Here is a 13,750-nt window from a genome sequence, read left to right as displayed (position 1 = left end):
AATGGGAGGGTAGCTTCAGGGCTTTCAACTTTTGCAGCTGATTTTCATGTGATGTGACTCCACAGGTCACAGGCTCGCCGTGCTCTCAAACGGAGCTCTGAAGTTTTCTCGTGTCACGCTCGGCGACGCGGGGACCTACCAGTGCCTGGCAAAGAATGACGCTGGCGTAGCTGTGGGCAGGACCAAACTAGTCCTTCAAGGTAACATGCTTCCCTTGGTGTTTCTCTCTTCTAGTCGTATTGTTTGTCGCAGTGCTGTATAGAACTGGTTGTTTTTCTCCAGTTCCTCCCGTGCTGAGCGTGCCGGGCGTGGAGTACACTGCAGTGCTCGGCCGGCCGGTCAGCCTGGAGTGTGTGGCCGACGGGCAGCCTCAACCTGAAGTGACCTGGCATAAGGAGAGGAGGCCTGTGGTCGACGGTGCTCACATACGCGTCTTTGCCAATGGAACCTTGGCGATTACTTCCACGCAGCGCAGTGATGCGGGGCTGTACACGTGTACTGCCAAGAACCTCGCCGGCAGAGCCAGCCACGACATGAGGCTGGTTATTCAAGGTGAGTTAAGAGTGGCGTCACATTTTATGTGAAGGCTGAAAAAAGCAGGTTTTACGTTAAATACTTTCTATGTTGCATTTCAGTCCCACCCATGATTACTCCTGCGCAGACAGAACTGTCGGTCATTCAAGGATTTCAGGCGCTGCTGCCCTGTGCTGCTCAGGGTTCACCAGAGCCCAGGGTATCATGGGAGAAGGACGGCGCCCTCGTGCCAAACCGTCCAGGCAAATTCACCGCCCTGCGATCAGGAGAGCTGATTATCGAGAGAGCAGAGGTACAACCACGTATTCCTCTCTGCATTATAACTACATCTCTGTCGAGTTTCAGTCGTGTGGATCAGCTCTGATTGCGTTCTTCACACAGCCAGGAGATGCCGGTGTGTTCACGTGCGTGGCTACGAATGCAGCAGGCTCTGTGAGACAAGACGTCCGCCTGTCCATCAACATGAGGCCTGCCTTCAAGGAGCTGCCAGGCGACGTAACCCTGAACAAAGGGCAGAGTCTGGCCTTGTCCTGCCACGCTCAGGGAACACCTTCTCCCGTCATCTCCTGGACCTTCAACAACAGTCCTTACCCAGGTATTTTCTGCATCACACGGTGACGCTTGGTCAAGGTGTCCTCTTCCTCTGGTTTTCCGACTGGCGCCACCTACTGTTTATGTCGCGAACCAACTCCTAATATTCAGTCGTGGATGGAAACGAGCACTGATTTGCACGTCACATTTGGATGAAAACACGGCTAGTGTGACAAACATCACACCCTGTTCATGCTGGGAGCTTCTGTTGTTCACAGTAACATTAAAAATAGCAATAAATCTTCCGGTTAATGTTTAATCTAATGCAGAATTGTGAGTTAAAACAAATAATTGATTAAAACTGATGCAATGTTCCAGGTGCCACTGTAGATGAGGCCAGCAGAAGCTCCGTGATCATCGAGAATGTGACCACGAGTGACGCCGGGACCTACGTGTGCATCGCAGAAAACAGCGTGGGCTCCATCCGAGCGCTCTCGTTCGTCCGCATCAGAGGTGAGCTTCTTGTCGAGGCTTCGTCAGAGCTATTCATGCAACTTTCTACAGATACACTGATCTTGTAAACATGTGCTGTGTGTGTCTGCAGAGCCTCCAGTGTTGAAGGGTGAGGCCCACATGTCTCAGACAGTCACCCAGGGCGGCTCCGCCGTGCTCGACTGCCCGATCCACGGAGATCCCAGCCCAGTCCTCCGCTGGCTCCGGGATGGAAAACCATTGATCCGCTCCCTCCGAATGCAAGCGCTTCACAACGGCTCCTTGGTCATTTACAGCATTACGGTAAATACACAGCTCTCTTTGTTTCATTTTCACAGCAGAGATCTGCTCTCCAGACGAGTTTTTGTTAAACCAACTCACTCAGGTTTGAATGATTAAGCCCCCCCCCTCGAGCTACTTCCATCAATGAATGCTTCATGTCTTGGAGAACATTGGAGCAGTATTCATCCTGTTCAGGCTTCATCAGCAGTCCCTTTGGGTGGAGGAACAGTGTGTGACTGTCCTGCAGCGTCCTGCCTAAATCAGATTGAGTTCAGTCAGAAAAGGCTAACAGCATTAGCAGCGGAGGGAGGAGATGAACAGAGAGCTGGATGTTCCCAGACTCTGCCCCTCTTCCCTGTAACCTTGTTAGATCTCTAACGGCCGCTGTAATTGCACAGCCTGCAGTTGAGACTTTCTCACAGACGGATGACTGTCCTTCCCACAGAGCACTCTAATGTGAAATTTTCTCTCCAATATCTATTATGACAAAAATTCAGTGGAATAAAGTTTCAACTGCCCGATAGAAAAAGCTTCTTTTGCTTTTTTAATACTATAATGTCGGCTTTCTTTTACCATGAACCTACATGTGATCTAAGGCACAGTTTTGTCCTGGAGGTTTGTGGCTCCAGAGGAAAATTGTTCCTCCGAGTGCCAATTAAGCCAAACTCTCCTCCTCTGCCCGCTTGATCGACAGGCTGCAGATGAAGGCGAGTACCAGTGTGTGGCTGAGAGCGAAGCTGGAACAGCTGAGAGGACGATTACGCTCAAGGTTCAGAGTGAGTTAGTGCTCACACACACACACACACTACACGGCGGGAATCAAATCAATGAAAAAAAAAAACACACAGTCAAACATTGATTTTATGTCATATATATTTCAAATTATTTATTATTTTCCTCACTTCAGGACGACCTTCATTTGAGCTCTATAAATTTGTGATTTTCTGCTCTCCTCTCTCTCCGTCAGTCAACGGAGGCTACTCTAACTGGGAGGAATGGGGTCCGTGTAGTAGCACCTGTGGACAAGGCTTCCAAGAACGAATCAGATTATGCAACAACCCCAAACCGGCCAATGGCGGCAGATCGTGCAGCGGTCCCAGCATCGACTCCAGGAAATGTCAAGCCGGTCTCTGTCCAGGTAAAAATGAATCCGCAAAATCATAACTTGATTAATATTTCCTTACAGACACAGAGCTATCGGTGTTCTTACAGTAAAAAGATTTAAGTTAAAGCATTAATAAGTTCAAGTGCATTTAAATTCACAACTTTTTTTGTCTGTTTGGTGATGAAAGGAGAGACTCCTCGCAAGACCAGAGGCAGTCTGATCGGCATGGTGAACGAGAGGGAGTTTGGCGTGTCCTACCTGGAGGCCAACATCACAGACAACGAAGAAGAAGAGAGCAGCACTCTGCAGGCTCGCCTGGACAACATCCCCCCCAGTGTGGGTGAGTGATACTGATATCCTCACCCTGCACTGTGCGGGATGCAAACTTTAACTCACCTTTTTATATTTGCACAGTTTGGGATTAGTGAAACTAGCAGAGCTCAGTCGACTGCATGTACTGTTTTTCTTGGAGAGCTCGACAGATGTTGTTTGGTTACAGGTCCTCTGCTGCGGGTGCTCGTGTCTGTTTTCGCTCCCATCTACTGGACCACTGTGCTGCAGAGCGGAGCAGCCAGAAACGGCTACTCCCTGACCCAGGGCCAGTTCAGACAGGAGTCACAGCTGGAGTTTGAGACCGGTGCGTCGTTGTTGTTGTTAGAATATTTATTTGACTTATTACATACAAAGGGTTTGACTGTTACATGATGACATATTGCACTTAAATCATGCAGACATCACATTCATGCCAAGTTCAGATTTTTCTGGTTTATAAAACAACCAGCAGATGGCACCACTCACTACCACTGACACATGAAGACTGTGCTGTGTAAATCACCTTTTAATTTCTACAAACAGGCGAGGTCCTTCGTTTGACCCACGTTGCCAGAGGCCTGGACTCTGAGGGAGTTTTACTAATTGACATCGTCATTAACGGATTCGTGCCTCCTTCGCTGTCATCGTCTCATCTGAGCCTTCAGGTGCATTCATCTATTTAAAAAACACATCTCGTTAGATAATTTGTTGAGCTCCTGTTCGGTTTTCCCCTGACTCGATTTTCCCTTTTCGTGTCCTGCAGGAGTTTGACGAGTCTTACGTGCAGACGGGTCAAGGCCAGCTGTACTCGTGGTCGTCGCAGACCCACCAGAGAGGAGGGAACCCCATGGTGCTGCGCTGTAATCACACCATTATTTACGAGGGCCAGGAGGAGCGCCAGGGCCCGCTGCTGCAGCTGCTCAAGGTCTCCGGGATGAACAGCGTCTACAACATGTTTACTCTCTCCTTGGACTTCCATATCACTGCCAGCCTCATCATACCAGGTCTGAGGATAAAAAAAATAAATTACAGTCATTTCAATACATCACATGAAATCCTGGATGTGAACTGAACTTTTGTGCTTGCAGACGGTTACGAAGAGACATGCCCGAAAGGTTTTGCTCTTGACACGGCCTCCTACTGCGCTGGTATGCTGCTCTCTTTGTTTTCTGTACGCCTCATTTGTCTTTGAACGTTTGTCACTGCAACAGTTTTATTATAATGAATAAATATGTCCTTGTTATTAGATGAAGACGAGTGTGTGCTGCAGTCTCCCTGCTCTCATTCCTGTAACAACATCATGGGAGGCTTTTCCTGCGCCTGTCCCTCCGGCTTCACCATCTCTACAGAGACCAACGCATGCCAAGGTGAGGCCGGGAACAGCACGCCTGCTCGACTTTGTGATTAATTACCACAGATACCATGACAATGTCCTAGATAAGAAAAGGGAAAATTAATCTTTTGGAGCCCTCGTCTTCATCTAATCCTCCACCCCGTGTACCCGTGTTTCACTTTACACCATTCAGATATAGATGAGTGTGCCCAGGGCTCGCACATGTGCCACTACAACCAGCAGTGTGTCAACACAGTGGGCACATATCGCTGCCAGGCTAAGTGTGGACCAGGATTTAAGCCCAGCATCACAGGAACCAGCTGCGAAGGCAAGTCACTGTTATTCACTGTTAAACTGTCGGCACAACAGTTCATCTGGAGGCAGAACAACTCAATCCCGGAGTTGTTGAGCACTTTTTTCCGGCCTGTTACTGCTGTATTCAATCAAGACTCACTTCTTAGCGTACAGTACACTGGATCGATAGTGTCATTTGTGTGTTTCAGATGTGGACGAGTGCCAAGAGTCTACTTTCTCCCCGTGTCAGCATCAGTGTCTCAATACTCTGGGCTCCTTCCGCTGTATCTGCCACCCCGGGTACCAGCTGTCAGGACACCGCTGCATCGGTCAGTCACGTAACTCGGTGGGACTCCCACGGGGTTAAACAAATGGTTGGATGGTGTGGACTTTCTGAAGTGTTGTGTGAGGTACCAAAGTCAGACAGGAAGAACAGCACAGATGCAAAGCGATGTACTGCTGTGGACAGGGGCAATATATCAATATCAGTGTACGCTATATTAAGAATATTTTCACTCATTTAACCTTCAGACAGCTCGTTCTTTAGGGAAACAGGAAGCGTTTATATCGATCTATGCCCTCTTCAGACTTTGTCATTCCACCTTGCAGAACACAAAAGTTTCTGGTCCAGTACTGCCTGCATGAGTTGGTTAGTTTGTGTTATTGTGTAACTTTGGCACTCAGATCTGGACTGACGTTAGTTGTGGTAGACCAGAAACTTACGTGTTTTTCTTGGTCAAATGACTGTTCCTCAAAAGAAGTCTGGTAACTCTGGTCAGCGCTTCAGTTTCCCATCAGAAGGGTTGAATCACAGCGTGAAAATATTTTAAATATAGAGTTCCCTGACTGATATTAACTATTTAAGGTGGCTAAAATATGATTTGCTGCTACCCCCCCCTGTCCACAGGAGTGTACCTGTTTGCCTCTGTAAAGGCAAATTGGAAACTTTCCATGGGAATTACTGGGAATTTATGAGAATAAACACGAGTAACCCAGAAAGTTTGGCCCTTAACAGGAAACTTAAATATAGTTGAGGAAAATATATTTTATCATAATCTTGTCTAAAACAACCAGACTGAATTTCTGCTATCACATGCATATACTTACTGCAGGGCTGCTGAGGCCACGCCCCCTACCTGCACAGGTGATTTCTGTACCTGGACCACACTTTAGAGCCCAGAGCACACAGACTGTTGAAGACACACATTTGAGCTCGTGGACTACATAATAAAATAATTAAACAAATGAAATTGGATATGATAGTGAATTCCCATAAATTTCGAAAGTTCCCAAATTCCCCAGCTTAACTTCACATGGAAAGTTTCCAAAAAACTTTCTGCCCCACTTCAAAGAACCCAAACCAACCCTTTAAGATCTGAGAGAAAAATAAAATAAATCAAAGCATAATTGTTGAGCCAGTCGATAACCAACAATCCATAACAGCTCTGTTGTGATGTTCACACTCTTACAGACATCAATGAGTGCATGAGAAATGTGTGTCCGGCTCACAAGGAGTGCCGTAACACAGAGGGAGGATACCAGTGTTTCGACAGCTGCTCAGCTGGCATGACCAAAGCGGAGAACGGAGCCTGCGTGGGTTAGTCTGCCTTTCACTTCATTTTTATCTAGAAAGATCCAAATGTCGCGTCTGACTACACATCTACCTTCGAAACAACACCTGTGATTTCTCAGATTCATGCATCCTTTGAGGTTGAACATGTACACTGGATGAAATATCAGTCTTGTCTGCATTCGTATCATCTGTGGAAGCCGACAGTCTACAGACCTCTGCGCTGCATTTTACGTAACATCAGGTCAGATTTCACAGGATTGTTTCAGAAGTCACTGCTAGTCCTCAAGAAAGAAAAGTAGAGCTTCTTGAAGAGTCTGTTAATTTGTGCGCAGAGAAAACCTTTGACCAAAGATACAAAGATCCTCTTTATCACAGGATGCAGCAAACTTTACGGTGGTGTGGTCTTCGTTTTGAGAAACTCTATAGTCCTATAAGCATTACTGGCATGAGAGAGAGACTACGAGCCGTCACAACCATGGTCTAGAACACTTATAATTAGAGGGTAATGCTGTGCTTTGTGGCTGATAACGTTGTTGTTAAATGTTGTTTTTCAGACATTGATGAGTGCAAGGATGGAAGCCACATGTGTCGCTACACTCAGATCTGTCAGAACACGGTTGGAGGTTACGGTTGCGTGTGTCCCAGAGGTTACAGATCCCAGGGAGTAGGCCTCCCATGTCTGGGTACGACATCTGCTGTGTTTCAGAATACAACACGCCGATGACGCTCTCACACGAGAATTCACTCGAGCTCCGTTCTACCCTTTCAGACATCGACGAGTGTGTGCAGACGCCGAACCCTTGTGCCTACCAGTGCCGCAACGTGCCCGGCAGCTTTAGGTGCCTGTGTCCTCCTGGTACCGTGCTGCTTGGAGACGGGCGCTCCTGTGCGGGGCTGGAGAGAGGGCAGACGTTCACCAATGGCACCAGAGTCCGGGCGAGACTTCGCCCACAGCTGGTGTCGTCTCTCGGCAGGCCGATCCTGTCTCGTACTCACGGGGTATCTCGCATAACCAGGCAGAGCTGTCCCGTGGGCTACACAAACAGAGACGGCACGTGTGTGGGTGAGTGTGCGTCCAAACTTCACTTTTTAAAAGTAGATCATCTGGAGTCTCACACTTTCCTCTACTCTGCACAGATGTGGACGAGTGTCTGCTCAGGAAGCCGTGTCAACACGAGTGCCGAAACACCATCGGCAGTTTCCAGTGCCTGTGTCCCACCGGTTACAAACTCTTACCCAACGGCAGGAGCTGTAAAGGTAAGACTGTCCACTCAACTGTAACCGCATAACCACATAACCATCTTCTTCTCTTTAAATCATTGAGTTCCTATCCCCGTTTTTCTTCCTGTAGACATCGATGAATGTGTAGAACAAGGCATCAAATGTGGACACAATCAGATGTGTTTCAACACCCGAGGGGGATACCAGTGTCTGGATACACCCTGCCCTGCGTCCTATCAGAGCGGAAGAAGCCCCGGGTAAAACTGTTTTTTTGTTTTTTGTTTCATTTTAAATGACATTTCCTACAGAAGAGGATTAGCGCCACATAAAATGTGGCAACTGCTGCTGTTATGGGCATTTGTTTTTATTTTATAGAACAGTCATCAGTGTTGTATTTGACTCGCTGGAAGTAGCATTTCCATTATGTGATTTCTGCAATTAATCTCTCAACCGCAGCCACTGTCCTGCCCCACACAGCGGCAGCGGTTGAGAGATTAACTGAGTTTTTTTCCTGACTTTCTTTCTCAGAATTCTGACTTTAAAAAAATAAATAAAAATTTTAAAAAATATGACTTTAAAACTTTTCAAAAAAAAAAAAAAACTTTAAAAGTCAGAAAAATTTAAAAGTCAGTATTCTGAGAAAAAGTCAGAATTCCAAATGAAGTAAAGAAATAATGTGGCCCTAATCCTCCATAGATGGTGGCTAAGGAAGATTATCCAGAGGAATTAAACAGTACAATCAAACACCCAAATATTGTGAAATACAAGTCCAACTTTGCACAAAAGTGTCAGACAGTCAACTGCAGACTCATTCGCTCCATCATGTAGACATTTCTCAGTCTCTGGACCCGTTGACCTATGGTTGGTGGTTCCTCCAGTTCACCGTAATCATTTTCTGTGCTACTAGTAAAAGAATCCTCACTATACATATCGCTGATCTGCATTATATAGGTCTTTGGGTATGGCTCTCAACAAAAACAACAACAAAAAAAATTGGTTCTGGAGCAAAAAGTGTTTCTAACAAATGAATGGATTATAAAAATAAAAATTAATTAATTAGAGGCTGTATATTTGTATGTGTCAGTGACACGTCCCTCTCTCCTCTTGCCCTCTAAAGGACGTGCTACAGGCCCTGCTCTCTGGACTGCGCCGCCGGAGGCTCCCCTCTGATCCTGCAGTACAAGCTGCTCACCCTCCCCTCTGGCATTCCAGCCAATCACAACGTGGTACGGCTGTCGGCTTTCTCGGAGTCGGGCGTCCTGCAAGAGCGCACGTCCTTCACCGTACTCGAGCAAGAATCGGAGACGGGCGCGATGGGTCGCGTGTTCGGCATCAGGGACGAGGCGGGCAGGGGGATCATCTTCACCCTTCGGCCTCTGGACAGACCGGGACTAGTTCGCCTCAAGGTGCAGGCCACCACCATCTCGCCGCAGGGCCGCATCACTTACCAGAGCATCTTCATCATCTACATCTCAATCTCGACATACCCGTACTGAGCCTGTGTGCTGCTTTACAGATGACTCTCAGTGGCCTCTTAACCCACAAGGCAATTCCCCAAAAGACTCTGTGCCTCGGACACATTAGGGCCATGCAAAGACACTCTAACATACAAGACAAGGTGGACGCGGTTAGTAAGCGGATTTCATGAAGATGTGTAAACCCCCCAGTCGTGAGTGAAAAAGATTTTTGGTAACGTTAACGTTCCTTCTAATGTTAATTATTAGAAGAGGTGACAAACATGCACAGTATTCACACGTCCTATGAGTGCATCTTTGTGATCAATATCCGAAAATGCAGAATGTAAAAGTGTAACAACAACCAAGCACTGAAGTTATTTCGTGTCCGTAAGGAACTGCCAGATTGTTTCATGTTTTTTTTTTCTATCTATCGTTTTGTATGTTAGTTCCAATCACACGTTTGCAGCCTGCACTTGGAAATACAACAGTTCTGACATTGTACAATGTTTTCCCCTATTATTTTAATTTATTGAAGTCACTTGAACGCATCACTGGTTCAAACACAACCTCCCAGAAGGATCTACTAGCATTGTAATGACGAACCTTTGAACGGCACATTGTAACGGTGGCTTGTAGCGACAGCGTTTCATCTATCGTATGTGTTTTTTGTACTCTTTTATAACTTTTTTTTTTTTTTTTTAATCGCGTGAGAACGTTTAAAGGTGCTTTTCTGAATGTACTCGAGTGTTTTGAGCTGACTTCAGTGTTGGTGTCAGAAGGAAAACAAGCCGGTATTAAAGGTCCAGTGTGTAGGATTTAGTGGCACCTAGTGGCGGACTCCGGTCCCTCTGTAGATCTAAGCGGTTCATTCGCAGGTAACGAAAACACGACGGTTTCTATTTGCAGGTGATTATAAACAAATAACAACACACTACATAAATCTGGACACACACTGGACCTTTAAATGCCGCAGGGTCGGACTGCACTTACAGGTTCTGCAGTACAGCATTAGCTACGAAATGGCACGACTTTCCTGCATTCATGGTGCTACAACAACATGTTAGTGCTCTCGTGTTCAGTAATCAAACCTGTTCCTTCAGTGTGCAAGCCTGAGAAGGGAACGTATCTGAAACCCATTAAACGCCCGCAGGTCAAACAAATATTTTCATGTTGCTGTAAAATAAATCAAATCTTTGTAGAAATAAAATGGACTACACATTGTCTCTGTCATTTTTGGTTTTATTCTTGTTGTTAAACCCGAGACTTTCACAAACAGCATCTCGTTGCAAACATGTTTCCCACAACAGAAATCAATGACAAATCAAACCTGATGGCAGCCTGAGATCATTTCTACCCAGTAAACCTCAACACGACTTCTTTCCTCCTCTGTTATGACTTGTTGTCATGCATCCTGTTTACTGACAGATATACAGCAGATGCACTGAAGCGGTTGCTGGTGGTCTCTCTCTCTGTCTCTCTCTCTGCGGTTTGTGTCCTGTCAAACGGTGGTCTCGGTAGGAAAAATACATAAAATGTTAAGCGTTGAAAATTGTTTTGTTCGCTCATGGAAAGTCCCTAAGCGTGCCGTTAAAGAGGAGTAACCTGTTATTGTGTTCCATGACGTGCAGTCATTAAATACTAATCTGCAGTGTAAAGGTATTTCCATTCTTCTTTATTTAAATACAGCTCTGCTGTATGAAATCTAGTCATACACATCCTCACCCAGTACAATAATATGAATGAGCTGCGATGACCAGATGCTTGTATTCAAACTAAGTTGAAGGATTAGATTATAATTGGTCGATATTAACGACGTCCAACATCCAAACAACAACAAACTATGATCTTCTCCGTGACCAGCGGTTCACACAGGCACAAAAACTGCTCTGCTTCGGTACGAGGTAAAAACATGTCACTACAGATTCCAGAATCGATGGAAACGAACGGTTGTTACAAAGGAAGAAATCAAACTAAAAACCTTTTCCAAGCTTCGGTAAATTGTGCAATGATGTGTTGATGATTTCCAGTTTAAGGTGAGTCACTACAGGCCAAAACTTTTTCATGCACTGGTTAGTTTTCAGATTGCTCCTATAACACGTCTTCTTTCAAACGACCAAAATCCACATTTATTTTACGATGCCGTCTGAAGATTTCACCAAACGTTAATAAAAGTTTTCTCTGCGACATCTATTAGTTAAATGTCTGGAGGTTTTTTTTTTATAGAGGGATCTGTTCATATATCATTCAGGGCCTGATTTATGCAACATTTTATCAATAAAAACACGGCGACAATGGATTTTTAGGGCTGCTGACAGTTTTTTCTGATTTAGAGCGTGTGCCTATGTCCAAAGATTCCAAAGAGATGTCCAAAGTTCCCTCTATAAAAACCTCTGAGTCGAAGAATTTTGAACCTGGTTTCATCCAATGTTCACATTTCTGCTCTGGAAACACATGCAAATGAGTTTCATGGTGATAACAGTTGAATTTTTTACCCTGTTCACCTGTAGTGTTTCCCCCTAAGTGCAAAAACATGTGAAGCCAACACAAAGGTCTCTTTAGAGCTGAGGAGCCTCACTCTCTCTCTCTCTCGCTCTCACAGACTTCACCTGGATTTCTGTTTACTTAGTGCTTCAAAGCCAAAAGCAGCTTTAGATTTGGGGGTAAGAGGAAAAGATGGATGAAAGCTGACAAATGCCTCTAAGAGGCAGCATCAGCGTTTATAGAGGACTGATTTCTGGTCTTATAATAATCTTTTACACTGAAACTCTGTAGTAAATCTGGTTGTGATCTCAGGTAATACCTCGGCTGATCAGTAGGTGGAGTGGGTGCCGGGTGTTGTTGGTCTCTTAGCTGTCATCACCGTTGCATGTTGAGAAGATCGATCTCTACAAGAGGGAGACTTTCAACATTACTGCAGTTACACGAGGCTGCCGGCCGCTGATTTATTTTGTTTGCTCATTCCCTTCAAATGAGTAACAGAAAAGGTCAAGAGCAGCCGACGTGAGGCCGAGCTGAGTGTGTGTTGATGCTTCACTGTTTTGATTTTTGCTGTTTCTGTGATGTGATCATTAGCTTCATCTGGATGTTAGTTACTCACTAATGACAGGATATAAACTGTTTGCACACAAACACTCGAAGAAAGACGCTGCCTGGGAAACGATTCTTAATATTGCGTACACGTAAACGAGAAGTCATTCGTTTGTTCTGCAGACCCTGTCCAGCAAACTGGGGTCACACTTCTACACCAACTATGTCAAAGTCAAACTCAGCCATCATCCCTCAGCCAGCTGTGTTTCTAAACAAACAGCCACCAAACTTAATTCTTTTTGACGACGGTACACGTCAAGCTAATTAAAACAATCTGTTCTGCATTTTTAATATCTCTGAAGCATCATGAGGACACAAACACACGTGAATAAAAGATGCAGTGGTTGCAAATAATCACAAATAGCATTAAAAGGAAAAAAAGAAACGAGCATTCGTTCCTGAGAAAAACAGCAGGTCTGCACACGGCACTGGAAGCTGGTCATTCATTAAGGTTTCATAAGATTCCCCTGTAACACGTCTGATGTACTGTAAGGCAGACTGGAGACTTTTAGCCCGTCTTCTATAAAACACAAAGTATTTGTAGGAATGAATGCTTAGGGCTGAGCGACGGCTACCAGTAACATCTCCCCTACTGCTTTACACAGTCAGGATGTCAGGAGAAATGGGGACTCGCTGTGCTCCTCTCACTAATGAGCACAACACTGCTGCCTATTAATAGGTATAAGCAACGGAGAGCACAGCAGAGCATTACCAAATTAAAATGTGCAAACAAAAGAATTCTTCAAGTTTAAATGTTGTCAGGTGTTTGGCTTGATTCTGCCTTAATATGCCAGAACACAGTGTTCTGTCACAGCGTCACACAACATGAAAACTTAAAGCTGTGTAGAATTTAGTGTCATCTAGTGGCAACGTTTTATTTTGCAACCAACTGAAAACCCCTCACCTCTCCCTCTTGGTACAAGCATGAATGAGTGTTACGACCCAGCTCAACGTTTATCAGGAAGTAACATGAAACAAAGTTATTTAACAAAAGGCATTTTGGATTAATTTAGACAAAAGGAGGTGAGGTAAACTAAAAAAGTGAAAATTATGAGGGAAAAAAAGTGAAAATTATGAGGAAAAAAAGCGACAATTATGAGGAAAAAAAGGGGTAAATTATGAGAAAAAAAGTGCAAATTATGAGAAAAAATGTCAAATTTATGAGGAAAAAAGTGAAAATTATGAGATAAAAAAGCGAAAATTGTCAGGGGAAAAAAGGTGAAAATTATGAGAAAAAAAGTGAAAATTATCAGGGGAAAAAAGGTGAAAATTATGAGAAAAAAAAGTGAAAATTATGAGGAAAAAAAGTGAAAATTATGAGGGGAAAAAAGTGAAAATTATGAGAAAAAAGTGAAAATTATGAGAAAAAAAGTGAAAATTCTGAGAACAAAAAGTGAAATTTATGAGGAAAAAAGTGAAAATTAGGAGATAAAAAAGCGAAAATTGTCAGGGGAAAAAAGGTGAAAATTATGAGGAAAAAAGTGAAATTTATGAGGAAAAAAGTTAAAATTATGAGATAAAAAAGTGAA

At 44.6% G+C, this 13,750-nt stretch overlaps 1 protein-coding gene across 1 annotated transcript in view; it reads left to right on the top strand.

Annotated features, from left to right (window-relative positions):
- Nucleotides 1-10,364, top strand: part of hmcn2 (hemicentin 2) — a 45,863-nt gene extending 35,499 nt beyond the window's left edge. Inside the window, exons 60-81 of the mRNA XM_027273359.1 lie at nt 66-200; nt 283-552; nt 636-826; nt 916-1,129; nt 1,444-1,578; nt 1,670-1,860; nt 2,534-2,615; nt 2,807-2,977; nt 3,132-3,284; nt 3,444-3,581; nt 3,800-3,921; nt 4,020-4,260; nt 4,345-4,404; nt 4,504-4,623; nt 4,783-4,917; nt 5,093-5,212; nt 6,355-6,480; nt 7,011-7,139; nt 7,226-7,519; nt 7,594-7,713; nt 7,808-7,934; nt 8,795-10,364. Coding sequence (XP_027129160.1) covers nt 66-200; nt 283-552; nt 636-826; nt 916-1,129; nt 1,444-1,578; nt 1,670-1,860; nt 2,534-2,615; nt 2,807-2,977; nt 3,132-3,284; nt 3,444-3,581; nt 3,800-3,921; nt 4,020-4,260; nt 4,345-4,404; nt 4,504-4,623; nt 4,783-4,917; nt 5,093-5,212; nt 6,355-6,480; nt 7,011-7,139; nt 7,226-7,519; nt 7,594-7,713; nt 7,808-7,934; nt 8,795-9,173 — 3,653 coding nt within the window. The 3' untranslated portion in view covers nt 9,174-10,364. The remainder of the gene's footprint in view (nt 1-65; nt 201-282; nt 553-635; nt 827-915; nt 1,130-1,443; nt 1,579-1,669; nt 1,861-2,533; nt 2,616-2,806; nt 2,978-3,131; nt 3,285-3,443; nt 3,582-3,799; nt 3,922-4,019; nt 4,261-4,344; nt 4,405-4,503; nt 4,624-4,782; nt 4,918-5,092; nt 5,213-6,354; nt 6,481-7,010; nt 7,140-7,225; nt 7,520-7,593; nt 7,714-7,807; nt 7,935-8,794) is intronic.
- Nucleotides 10,365-13,750: the final 3,386 nt, after the last annotated feature.

Source organism: Larimichthys crocea, chromosome III (assembly GCF_000972845.2).
Source record: "Larimichthys crocea isolate SSNF chromosome III, L_crocea_2.0, whole genome shotgun sequence".
Classification (NCBI taxonomy): Eukaryota; Metazoa; Chordata; class Actinopteri; family Sciaenidae; genus Larimichthys; species Larimichthys crocea.
Note: the sequence above shows the minus strand (reverse complement) of the source record. Positions and strands in the feature narration are given on the sequence as shown.